The 13,371-nt window shown below is 43.4% G+C and overlaps 1 protein-coding gene across 5 annotated transcripts in view; it reads left to right on the plus strand.

Annotated features, from left to right (window-relative positions):
• RGS6 (regulator of G protein signaling 6) overlaps window positions 1–13,371 on the plus strand; it is a 526,529-nt gene that overhangs the window by 431,804 nt on the left and 81,354 nt on the right. For all 5 annotated transcript variants that reach the window (XM_048853871.2, XM_048853873.2, XM_075129659.1 and 2 more), the window contains one exon: window positions 6,942–7,128. In XM_048853871.2, coding sequence (XP_048709828.2) covers window positions 6,942–7,128 — 187 coding nt within the window. The remainder of the gene's footprint in view (window positions 1–6,941; window positions 7,129–13,371) is intronic.

Consider the following 13,371-nt stretch of genomic DNA (forward strand, 5'->3'; position numbering starts at 1 on the left):
AGGGAGAGTCCATGTTTACACCTGCCTTATACATATCTGAAATCAGAGGAATGGACAGGCTGAAAAGGGATATCATAGTTTACTGGGATTTTAGCAAAATAAATTCCTTAACTTTCCTTAATTTAAATAGATTAAATAATTCAGAGAACATGAAATGTGATGTGACAAACTCCTCACAATGCACTATGAGTCAATAATTTTCATCAAGAATAGCAGAAACAAAACCTATTCTTTAATGAGAATCAAACTATACAATTGTCAACAATTTTTAATCTCATTAAAGAGTTCCCCATGGGTATGCATAATGGAAACACAGTCCATGGGAGGGATGCAGTCCAGAAACTAATTGAAAGGATGGTTTATGTTCTGTGTAATATTTCTAATACAGAGCCAAGTCATGCAGTCCTTGAATATGCAAAATCCCGATAGATTTCCCTACAGTATCTTCTTTATAGTTAACACCACTGCATAATGGGAAATTTAAGCCACAAAAAATAAGGTATGTAAAAATGGCTTTTAGAGACTAAAAGTCAGGAAATTAAAGCTGAAATTCCCTGGGTCAGGGGCTGCAGAAAGTGGGTGGTGACCTCATTTACCAGCTGAAGTGCAATACCTTAGCACAGGAAGGTAAGGGTAAGAGTTGCGGTGAGAATATAGCTTCATTTGAAGATTAAAGGTGGCTTCAAATTCCCATATGTTTCTATGGCTTAATTTTGTGTTTCTAAAGCTTCAGGAATAAGGAAATGAATGTTAAATGCTGCAGTTCTTGTGGAGTCCAGTAAAAATAGACAAGACGTGCACATTCCAAATTACATCATCACAGTGGCTATCAAATGTTATTCTTGTTGGCAATCTCAGTATAGCGGCCAACAGCTGAGCGGGCACAGAGATTGAATCACCCTTACTCCCTAAGAAGCAGTCCCTCTAGAGGAGAGTTAGAACACTTTGGCAGGGCAATATTGGGCAGCTTGCATTTCTGCTGCCAGCACAATATCTGTTCTGAGGATATAAAGAGGATTAAATAGGGCCCAATTCTCATCAGGTGTAAATTAATGTGGTTCCTGAAATCAATGGAGTGACTCCACTTCACACCACCTGAGAATCTAACCCAGTGTCTTTCACTGGCTCTAAATTTGTGTAATTATTTTAACTTTAAGAATGAAATATGAATGAACTTGGTGAACAATGCAGACATTAGAGCACTGAGTTAGTGCATGAGAAAAGTGAAATTCACTGGAAAATTGTTTTAAACTATAGGGAAACTGAGTCAAATGAGAAATCTAAAAAGTAAATGAACGGCATAAAAAGTTTTAAAAAAATACAATTTTCATTTTTTTTTACTTTTACTGATCTAAAAAGTTATTTGTAACACAAGCAAGGCAATATTTTTAAATGGTCTTTAACCTTACCAAGCCCCTTTAAGTGGCTCTTGAACTTCTACATCTTCATTGCACTTATGTACATTTGTGTTCTTGTTCTGGCAATTAATCTGCCATTATGAAACACTGGTTAGATCTTTGCCATTTAAATATGGTGTGTTCCTCAGATTCCCTCTGTGAAATGCATTCATGCTTGGACTAATGAAGGGCAAAAGGTTTGCCTCTGGCAGGTGTGCATGCACTCATCCTACTCTAATGAATCCCAAGGGTATCATAATTAGAAATCAAGTTGTTACCTTTCTGTGTCACCGCTAGCCACTCCCGATGCCGATATGTATTCTCTTTAACCTTGAGGTAAAGCCTACGTACGTGCAAAAGGGAAGGAGGCCTTTCACGCAAACTATCCCAAAGCCCAATGGAGTTAAACAACAGTTTACAGGATAGGCCCTGACCCTGCCTGGCAATCCACTAACACAGATCCTTAACTCCAGTGGGACTCCACACAAACACAGGGTTCCATATTAGCAGATCCTCATGCTGACTGAGGCCTTAGATAATAACTAACACAAGGAGAGAAAAATGAAGACCTATTCACAAGAGAAAATAGAAACATCTTGGATTGTAGAAGGCTTTGCACCAACAGAGGTGTGGAATTGTATGGAGGGACAGAGGGAAGGCCAGTGCTAGACACAATCAAGCAAAATTTATACTTGTACTTACTAATGAATGTCTGAGAAGTTGTAGGTAATTTCTTTAGGATGAACGATTATTTAATGCTCCACGCTTGCTAGAAAATTCCCATCTGCAACCATTCTTTAAAGACACTGCAACCAACAGATATCAGTAGATGTGTGAGGTGATCACAATGAGCCATATTCTTTCATTAGGGCATGAATGCAACCCTCATTAATGTTGATAGGAGTTACATGCACACATCAAGGGGAGAATAGACCCATATGTTACTGAGTGGCCAACAAGACAGATACAAATGGGTGAAAACTGGAAAACTCAGAAGTTACCAGGAGTGCAACCAAAGAGGTTTCCTGCAATGTGCACTGGGCTGGCTGATTTAGTTCCTTGAAATGTTTTTACATTTCATTATTATCATAATGCCTAGGAGCCCCTGTCATGTACCAAGACACCATTCTGCTAGATGCTCTAAAAACACGGAATAAAAAGACAATCCCTGCCCCAAATAGCTCATAATCTAAGTATAAGACAAAAGAGGGATATAGAAAAACTGATGGGGAGTATCAGGAAACAATGTCAGTACTGGTGAGCATGATTGGCAGTGGTCTCTGTACAGCAGCAGTCTAACCATTGTCCAGTTTTATGTAAGCAAGCCACGTAGCACAGTTAAGGAGAGATTTGAAAGAGGATAATGAGTTAGTTTTCTATATGTTTTCAGAGAGATCCTCGCAAGCATGAAGGGCAGCATAGAAAAAAGAACAAGGTGTTTGAAAATGTAATAAGTGGGCAATTGAGACAGACATCACAGGCTGATTGGAACTGGGAGTCAACTATTTTAAACTGAATGAGAAATTATATGTAGGGTGGGGATAACTTGTGAAGTTCTGTGACAGTAAAGACAATGAGCTTATATTTGATGTGATAGAGAAGAGGGAGCCAGTGGAGGGATGCAAAGAGAGGGGTGACACGGTCAAAGTGACAGGCTAGGAAAATGATCTTTGCAGCAGCATTCTGAATGGATATGAGGAGGGGCAAGACTGCATTTTCCAAGCCAAAAAAAAAAAAAGGATGTTGCAGTAATCGAGATACAAGATGATGAGAATCTGGATGAGGTTAACTGTGTCGATGGATAGGAAAGGAGCAAATTGGACCAAAGTCAGCTCTCAGCTACACTGGTGTAAATCCAGATTCACTACACTGACTTCAGTGGGGCTACAGCACTCCTCTGTAATGGAGAGCAAAATTGGTCCTTTGAGTGAGACTTCAGTGAAACTGCCCATGTAAGAACTGCAGGATCGGGCTCACGCACTCCTGGGTTTGGTTGAACTCTATAACTTATTTATTTACTGGCTGTTATTTATGTTAGAGCAGGAAAGTCCATCCTTTTTCTCACTGTTGATTTCACTCTTCTTTCTCTCACTCTTTTCTTTCACCTTTCTGTCACTATCTTTGATCTGCAATTTGATTTGCTTTTCTTGGTTTTTTGGAGCTCAAAGAAGTATAGCAGATTGCTGAGATGTTCAGTCCTCCAGTCAGAAGATTTTTCCCAGCTTCAAAGAGTGTCAGTTGGAAAGAAAGCTAAAAGGGACAATGGGAAAATCAGCTTATCCAAGGGGAAGGGAAATTGTACCCCTGACCACAGACCTAAGTAGACAGCACATCCATCCTTTGTATACAATGCCCAAAGGCACTTAGATACTACGGTGATGAGCATGATATAAAAATCTGAGTAGAATAGAAATGCAAAGTGTGCAGCACACTAAAGCAGGTGTTTCTGTGTGTTGATGGGATGGGCTAACTCTGGAAAACCAAGTGCTGAAGGCAGAGCTAGTTGCAAAATGCTTTTTCCGATGGAAAATGTTGACTACTAATAGAAAACCAAAATTTTTGACCAAAAACTGAAAGTATTGATTTTTGGTTTTCTGATGAAACATCAAAAATGGGGGGGAGGGTGGAAATTAATTGAAAACCCAATTTTCCATTGAATAAAATGTTTATATAAGAAATTTTTGACCAGCCATAGTATTTGCACCAAAATGCAATCATATTATGGTGAATTTACAGAAGGGCTGAACAGAAGACAATGCTGATGTCTGAGTTATACTATGAGTTTCAGTTAGATTTATTACTGGGATGGTTACACTCTTTACTGCAAATGATGTAATGAAAATCTGAAACTTTACTGAAGTTAAAATGCCTTCACATTCAACATTCATTTCTCTAATCTTCTCTTGGCCACCAGAGGGCACAAAAACTCTATTTCTGAACTTACTGTGGGCACAGAGAAAACTGTGTGCTTCAGCAGTGAGAATAATTTTTATGTCACGTTTGCCTGGGTAGCAAATTGTACATAACCATTCAGGAGACCGGGATCAAAATCCTGCTCCTTTCTGTACTCTCATCCTACAATATACCCACGCATTACACCCAGGTTGTGCACTGGAGGGAGCATTTACTTATTTATTTGTAAGTGCTCCCGAGCATGCTAGGTGCCTCACAAACAAGTAAAAAAAGGCACATTTCCTGCCCACGGAGCTAAAATGCAGAAATGAGAGCAGCTTCCAGGTGGAGGCTAGGGAAAGACAATACAGGGAAGGAAGTATAAAGTTTATAAATATAGGACCAGACCCTCAACTGAAGAGATGAGGCTGTAGGAAGGTAGCTTCTCCAGCCAGGGGTCAGTTCAGCAGCCTAAAGGCTGCTCTAAGTTACACCAGCTCCTGCAGTCTCTCTTAGGAATTGCTGCATCAGTGCTCCATCCTACCCCTAGCACACCACCTTCCTGCAGCTCCATACCCCAGATACACTCCCTTTTGGGCAGCTTTCTGCAGTCTCATTTAACATTAAGGAGGAAAGATAGGCTATAGACATGACACCCTTACAAATTAAGTGGGCGTCTTAAAAGAAGATAGAGGAAATAAGGAAACATAGGACACCACAGCCAACCCAAAATAAAAATGTCTCCCTATTTTATAAAACTGACTGCTGAAATCCAACTTAGAGAACATTGACTAAATGGCCTTGGTGCAGTCCCAGTGCATTTCACTGCCAGCATACTGTAGAGTGAGAGAATAGCAACTATATATAAAAAAATCTCTATAAGCATTACTCATTGTAAGTCAGGGTTACAGAATTAGGCCCCGTGTGTACCAAAGTTCTGCAAACGCCCCAGCAAATAGTCATGAAGTAGGACAACTAGTCACTTCATGTGAATTAGTTCAGGATAATGAGTCATGCCTAGACAGGCTCCAGGACAAGGACAGAAGGAGAAAGCTGATGCTGTTGTTGGCTTGTCTCTGCCCTTCCTTTGTCTATGGCAATTCATGCCTATAACTTCCTGCTCAGTGTCTGCTGAACGTTACCCAGCAGACCTTCTATTTATTTATTTCAGCCCTGGCTCCTCTCTGTTGCTACACTCCCAAGTGCCTTGGTGTGGGTGCCACTTCCTGCATACGTTTACATAATGCACTCAGGGCCAGATTTACACCTTATGCTCCTCTAGGCACAGCATCTTCAGTGCCTTCCCCGCCTACGGCTGACCTTTGCGTTGCACACAGTTTTAGAGCGGTAAGGCACCCCTAGGCATGTGCCTACTGTGCCTAATTGGAAATCTGGCCCCGTATGCACTTGCTTGCAACTGTGACCAATGTGTGCTGTTTGGACGGAGACTACTTGGGCTATGCTCCTTTTCCAGGAAGCTGTGATCCCTTTAGTGTTATGCAACCACTGAGCACAGTGACCATGCGGCTTTGCCCTCTTCCCTTTTTGCTAAGGGTTTCTTGTTTACTTTACATGTCTTAGCCATGAAATGACACACTTTCCCTCATTCCCTGTCCCCCTGTAGTCAGAACCTGAGAAGAAAGTTTTTACAGATTAAGGATTGAGGCCTTTCACAGACCTGCTTTATAAATACAGTTTGACCCTGCACATTATACAGTATCTGTCCTCCATTATAATGTCCAAAGAGGACTACACCAGACTGCAATCTTAAGGCCTTAATGAAGATGGGTTAAGCGATGAGCTAGTATCATTTGCCTTGAGAATGAAAAATATTCATTGTAATGATCCATATAAACTGTTGATGCTGATTGTGGGCCCACAAAATTGTTGATCTTTGAAGTGTTCTTCATTTCAGTTGGCTGGTTGCCTCTACTCTTTCTTGCTGGTTGCTAGGGCTGTAGAGGAGGAGACCATGAATGGCCAGCCAATCAAGCTGCAGGAGGCTTTAAAAGGTCAAAGTAGCACAGCCCACTGCTGTCTCTCACAGATTTCACGGATGGATTAAGTACTTCAGTCTGGTGAGAGAGTTTGTAGCAACAAGGAGGAGCAGGAGACAAATCTATTTTTATGACACTGATCATAACAAGAGAGAAAATGGTGCAAACTCACCTCACTCATGTTAGAAGTCCAGGTGTGTAGGAAAGGCCTGCTACTGGCTAGAGAGTTGGGCAAGGAATATTATTCCTTTACAGTGTCATGTGATGGCCCAAGCTCACCAAGATATATTCTTTGGCCTTTCTCTGAAACTCTGGTTATTGGCTATCCATTCTCCTGTAGCTGTATGGACCCTGCAGAGCTTATAGGAATGACAGGCAGTTTGTATGCATACAGTCAGACATGCAGGGAAGTGGCACATTTTGAATGTGAGACATTCTAGAGTTACTTTTCTGCCCCTCATAATGTTTTAGTGGATTGGTGTAGAGCATGTTGGACCTCTCCAAGTCAAGTACATAAATGGATACTCTGCCGTTGACTCCAGTAGGTGTAGGACCAGGCCCCACTGGTTCAGGATTCTGCTAGGGTTGATCCACAAAGTTATTTCTGAGTTTTTTCTTTTCTCTTTCTTCTCTGTTTTGTTACTTCCCATAAAAGGTTTTGGTTGGCTGTCCAAGATCTCAAAAGACAATCTTTGCAGGATGTCGCCACCAGAGTGGAGGAAATCTGGCAAGAGTTTCTATCTCCAGGGGCACAAAGCCCTATCAACCTGGATTCTCACAGCTATGAGAGAACAAGTCAAAACGTCCAAGATCCAGGGAGATACACTTTTGAAGATGCCCAGGTTTGGATTTTGATTTTATTACTAGTAGGAAACTAGTAATTAAATAGCTAGTTTTATGATAACTCCTTATATTTTACTATGGCATCATTATCCACTTAATTTTAAGAAAAAAAGAGAGGTGCAGTTGGAAAGGACTTCAGTGATTTCAGCTCAGGCAGGGTGAACTGTATTTCTCTAAATCTATTGGCTTTAAGAGGCTAATACTCCCCTGGAAACAAAGATGTTCCTAAACTGACAAATCTACAAGGAGTGCTAAGTTGGAGCAAAGTGTCTGGTCCAGGCCATGGACAGGTTTAGTTACCAAGTTGGCGTCAAGAGACAAGTAGTGGAGTCGGTGCTGTGCCAGGTCAGGATACCAGGAAGTCAGGATTAGACACCAGTTACAGAGAGGAGGAAAGTAGTGAAGTTGGGGATGAGTCAAGAGATGGAGCCTAAGGTTCACAATAAGGCAAGGCCTGGAGCAGAAGCAAGCAGGTGGTCTGCATCATTGCTCACACAGCTCCCTGTGATGGCTTCCTGGTTTATACACTGGCATAGGCCAATCAGAGGGCTGCCATCCAGGCCCCACTGGATGGTACTTCCTGAAGTGTCTAGATTCACAGGGTTCCCTCACAAAGCCCAGTCTGAGCTCCTGGTGGCAATGTGAAAGCGTTAGCATCCTGGAACCTCCATGGTCTCAAGTTCTAGTCCCACAGGTGCTTATATCACCCGCCCTTCAGGCTCCCCCTCAGAGTGGTGCTGGTCCAGACTTGTTGGGGTGAGTCCTTTGGAACTCCCTCACCTGGAGCATGGACAAGGGAAGCACATTCTCAGGTGTGCTTTTTGGGACCATTATCTTCCCAGTCCACAAGATAGTACAGGTGTCCACATGTCTATTGGACATCGAGGATGGCATGCACTTTGAACTACTCGTGACCCTGGATTTTGACTGGTGGTGGTGGTGTGGTTTGATTGGGGAAGAGATTATTAGTACAGGGCTTCAAAACGGAAATATAAAAAACTGCATGTATTTTGGGGGACTGGAGAAGCTGTAGTATAAAGGTAACCAAGTTGATCTGTTGTCATATCTGGAAGGGTCCCAGGAACTGGTGGTCCAGTTTTCGGGAAGGTTGACTGGTCGGGAGATTTTTTGCAGCAAGCCACACCTTCTGGCCTACTGTGAATGCCAGAGTTCCCTGTTGTCAAAAAGTGTGCATGCCTCCTGTAAACCTTCTTCACCACTAGCTGGTTCTTGAGCTCCTTCTGGATAAGATGAATCTGTTGGACCTAATTAGTGGCAGCAGGGATCAGGGAGGCTGCTGGTAATGCCAGCTGAATGTGGCAACCTATAATTTGAGAAGAAGAGGCTCTAACCTGAAGAGGCCTGGGTTGGCAGTGTTATATGAAAACTCTGCATACGGCAGAAGCATGGAGCAGTTATCCCGGTGATAGTTCATGAAACATCTAAAGTATTCTAGTACTTGGTTCACCCTTTCAGTTTGCCCATCTGTTTGGGGATGGTGCATGGGGAGATAACTATGCAGACATCCAGTAACCAGAGCACTACGCACCAGAAGCAAGAGGTAAACTGTGGGCCTTGGTCTGAAACTATGTGGTCTGGAAGTCTGTGAAGATGAACTATGATTTGCATCAGGAGTTGGGCAGTATTCTCAGCAAAGGAAAGATGGTTGCAGGGGATGAAATAGGCCATTTTAGTCAGACGGTCTATGTCATAAATATAAAGGGAAGGGTAAACACCTTTAAAATCTGTCCTGGCCAGAGGAAAAACCCTTTCACCTGTAAGGGGTTAAGAAGCTAGGATAACCTCTCTGGCATCTGACCAAAATGACCAATGAGGAGACAAGATACTTTCAAAAGCTGGGGGAGGGAGAAACAAAGCCTCTCTCTCTGGTCTGTGTGATGCTTTCGCCGGGGACAGAACAGGAATGGAGTCTTAGAACCTAGTAAGTAATCTAGCTGGAGATGGGTTAGATTCTGTTTTCTTTAAATGGCTGAGAAAATAAGCTGTGCTGAATGGAATGTATATTCCTGTTTTTGTGTCTTTTTGTAACTTAAGGTTTTGCCTAGAGGGATTCTCTATGTTTTGAATCTAATTACCCTGTAAGGTATTTACCATCCTGATTTTACAGAGGTGATTCTTTTTATTTTTTCTTCTATTAAAATTCTTCTTTTAAGAAACTGAATGCTTTTTCATTGTTCTTAAGATCCAAAGGTTTGGGTCTGTGTTCACCTGTGCAAATTGGTGAGGATTTTTATCAAACCTTCCCCAGGAAAGGGGGTGTAAGATTTGGGAGGATTTTGAGGGGAAAGACGTTTCCAAACGGACTCTTTCCTAATAATAATAATACCGGTTAGACATTTGGTGGTGACAGCAATAAAGTCCAAGGGCAAAAGGTAAAATAGTTTGTAACTTGGGGAAGTTTTAACCTAAGCTGGTAAAAGTAAGCCTAGGATGTTTTCATGCAGGTCCCCACATCTGTACCCTAGAGTTCAGAGTGGGGAAGGAACCTTGACATGGTGGCAGAGCGGTGGGATTAACTTGAAATCATTTTGAGATCAATTTGAGATTTTTTAAACCAGAAGCACAGATTGGAAAAGGATTTTTTTTTCCCTTTGGGCTGCTGAAAAGCAGGTTTTTGGCTGAAAGCAGTTAGAGGTTTTTTTTTTCTCTGCTTTGGGGCCAGAGCAGAGACAAAAGGGAATTGTCTTTTGTGAGCTGGAGTGTTCTCTACCTAAAGGCAGGGTAGTTAACCTCCTGCAGGGAAATTCACCAGTCTTCACAGACTAGAAGAAGTTTTTTTTTTACCTAAGAGCAACTAGAGGGTTTTTCTGCCTATTTGCCTGGAGACAAAGGTGTTAGGGGTTTTGGGGTTTTTTTTGGTTTTTTGGTTTTGTTTTGGGGAGGGGGGTTGGATTTTTCTGTAGGCTGACAATCACTATCAGAATATAGGTATCATATTACAGCACAGCAAAATATTACAAGCCAAGCTTTTTTGTTTGTTTGTTTGTTTTATTTCTAACTCTTGGGTGTAAAGTTAGTTAAAAACAGAGAGGTTAGGATGACAGACTCCACGTTTCAACAAAAGCTGGAATTAGCCAGATTTGAGGCTGAGGAAAAACAAAAGGAACATGAAAGACAGATAGATCTCATGCGGATGGGAATGGAGGCAAGGGCCAAAGAAATGGAGGAGAAGGAAAGAGAGAGGGAGCATGTGGAGGAGGAGAAGGAAAGAGAGAGGAAACATGCACTGGAGATGGAGAGGGCAAAGGCTCAGCAGAATATACCAACAAACCCTAGCAATCCTTCTCCAGGTACCACTTCCCATCCCAGAAAGTTCTCCACCTACAAGGCAGCTGATGATACCGAGGCCTTCTTAGAAAACTTCGAAAGGGCCTGCCTTGAGTACAGCATCTCTACAGACCAATAGATGGTAGAGCTGAGGCCGCAGCTCAGTGGACCCTTAGCTGAGGTGGCGGCTGAAATGCCTAAGGAACACACAAACCAGTATGAACTGTTTAAAACCAAGGTGAGAGTCAGAATGGGGCTAACACCCGAGCATTCCCGTCGGCGGTTCAGAGCCTTAAGGTGGAAAACAGACGTGTCATTTACCTGACATGCCTACCACATTGTGAAACGTGGGGATGCCCGGATATCAGGAGCAAGTGTTAAATCTCCAGAAGATTTGCCCTTCCTAATGCAAATGGAGCAGTTCTTAGAGGGTGTTCCTGAGGAAATAGAAAGATACATCCTAGATGGGAAGCCCAAAACTGTAATCGAGGTGGGGGAGATTGGAGCCAAATGGGTGGAGGTGGCAGAAAAGAAAAAAACTGGTCACAGTTGGAGCAGATACCAGAAGGGGCAACCTCAGACCACACCCTACTACCAGGTGCAGCCCAAGGCCCCACCTACCCGCCAAGGAACCCTCCAGCCACCTTATCGTCCCACCACACCGTTCTCCAGCAACCCCCCTCGCCCCAGTGCCCCGTCATCTGGACGATGTTTTAAATGTAACGAGCCGGGGCATGTAAAGGCCAACTGCCCCAAGAACCCCAAAAGATTACAGTTCTTTGCACCAGAATCACACCAGAGGTCCTCAGGCCCAGATACCTCCCAGATACCCTCAGAGCGGAGGGAAACTGTGAGTGTGGGTGGGAAGAAGGTCACCATGTGGAGGGACACTGGAGCACAAGTGTTGGCTATCCATGCTTCCTTAGTGGATCCCAATTTAATTGACCCAGAGATCCAAGTGACAATTCAACCCTTCAAGTCCAACTCTTTCAATTTGCCTACAGCCAAGTTGCCTGTCCAGTACAAGGGCTGGTCAGGAACGTGGACTTTGCAGTCTATGATGATTATCCCATCCCCATGCTGTTGAGGGAAGACTTGGTCAATCATGTGAAGCAGGCCAAGAGGGTGGGAATGGTCACCCGCAGCCAGGCTAAATAAGCCGTCACGCCTAGCTCTGTTCTGGAAACTTCTACCAGGACCTGGTCAGAGGTGATGGACCCGGACACCAGGCCAGTGTCTGCAACAGCAGTAGTGGATCCAATCCCAGAGACCCAGACAGAGCCAGAACCGAAACCGGCAGAACAACTAGCACCAGACCCATTGCCAGAACTGAATCCAGTACTTGCAACCCCAACACCAGAGGGCCCCACCGAAACTGAACCAGCAGCAGCCGATAACCCTACACAAGAGGCTCAGCTGGAGCCTGAACCCCAACATAGTGCACCAGCGGAGAGCGGTTCACAGTCAACGGAAACAGCCCCATCCCCTACATCGCTTCCAGAGGGACCAAGCCTAGGTCCACAATCCAATGAGGAACTGATGTCTCCAGCATCAAGGGAACAGTTCCAGACCGAACAGGAAGTAGATGAAAGCCTCCAGAGAGCTTGGACGGCGGCCCGGAGCAACCTTCCACCACTCAGCTCTTCTAATTGATCCAGGTTTGTTGCAGAAAGAGGACTTTTATACAAGGAAACTCTTTCTGGTGGACACCAGGAAGACTGGCATCCTCAGAGACAGTTGGTAGTTCCAACTAAGTACCGGGTCAAGCTCTTGAGCTTAGCTCATGATCACCTATATGTGGAGCCACCAGAAAAAATGGGCAGTCATGTGGGAGGTCTTGAGGTGGCCAAAATGATCTGCCAGCAGAATGCTGTAGCACTGTCATAGCACCTCCATGTCACCTTGGACATATCTGCTTCCTCTATAAATGGGCGAGTCAGATCGGGATGTGCCAGATTTGTGACCATGGTGAAGGCTGGTCAAAAGCACACTGGGCTTCAGCCAAACAAGTGAACCAAACAGCTTTATGAAGGATGGAAGTCAGGGGGTGGGGGAGATATTTGTTCAGAGAAATTGGTGGTGAATTGCCTATAAAAATTTGCAAAAGTCCAGGAAGCATTGAATTTCTCAGTGGGTCCGGGATTCTGTCCAGTTGTGCAGGTCCATCTGAATACCCTCTGGGGAAATAATGTAATCCAAAAATTCAATGGTGGACTGGTTGAAGGTACGCGTCTGTAGTTTGGCATACAAATCATGCGTCCAAAGCCTCTACAGGATGGCCCAGCCATGATGGTAGTGCTGCTCAGGGCTCTTAGAAACACCAGTATATCAGCAAGGCATATGATCAGGTATTGGTCCAGAATGTTCCTGATCACATCATTTACAAAATGTTAAAACTTTGTGGGGGCATAGGTTACACCAAATGGCATTACTAGATATTCAGCCTGCCTGTATTGGGTACAAAGAACAATCTTCCATTCGTCCCCATGCCTTATGCATACTAGATTCTACATTTCTCAGAGATCTAATTTAGTGAAAATGCTGCATTAACACTGCTGTCAGCTGTGATGTATTTTGGACCATGACTGTAGAGTAGTGCTTTTTATAAGGTTAGGAGAGGAATCTTCAAACTTGAATCAAATGCTTTATTCCTCTGTATTTTGGTCACGAGTCAGAAGAGGTGTGTGCAAAGGTTCCAAGGCAGACTCCAGCATAAATTAAAGCAGCCTGAAAGCAGTTTTTACAGAAGGAGATTAACAATGCATACCTTTTTCCATCAGCCATACCCCAAAACAGGTGACCAGGAGCTGTGGCGTCTCTGTGTCACCTGCAGATCCCCTTTAAGCAGGAGAAATTGTGATGGGAAAATATAGCTCAAAGTTATTACAGCACAACAAGAGGGAGTGCAAAAGAAAATTATTACAATAAGTAGAATTATTGTTAAGAAGTCCATC

Source organism: Caretta caretta, chromosome 6 (assembly GCF_965140235.1).
Source record: "Caretta caretta isolate rCarCar2 chromosome 6, rCarCar1.hap1, whole genome shotgun sequence".
Classification (NCBI taxonomy): domain Eukaryota; kingdom Metazoa; phylum Chordata; order Testudines; family Cheloniidae; genus Caretta; species Caretta caretta.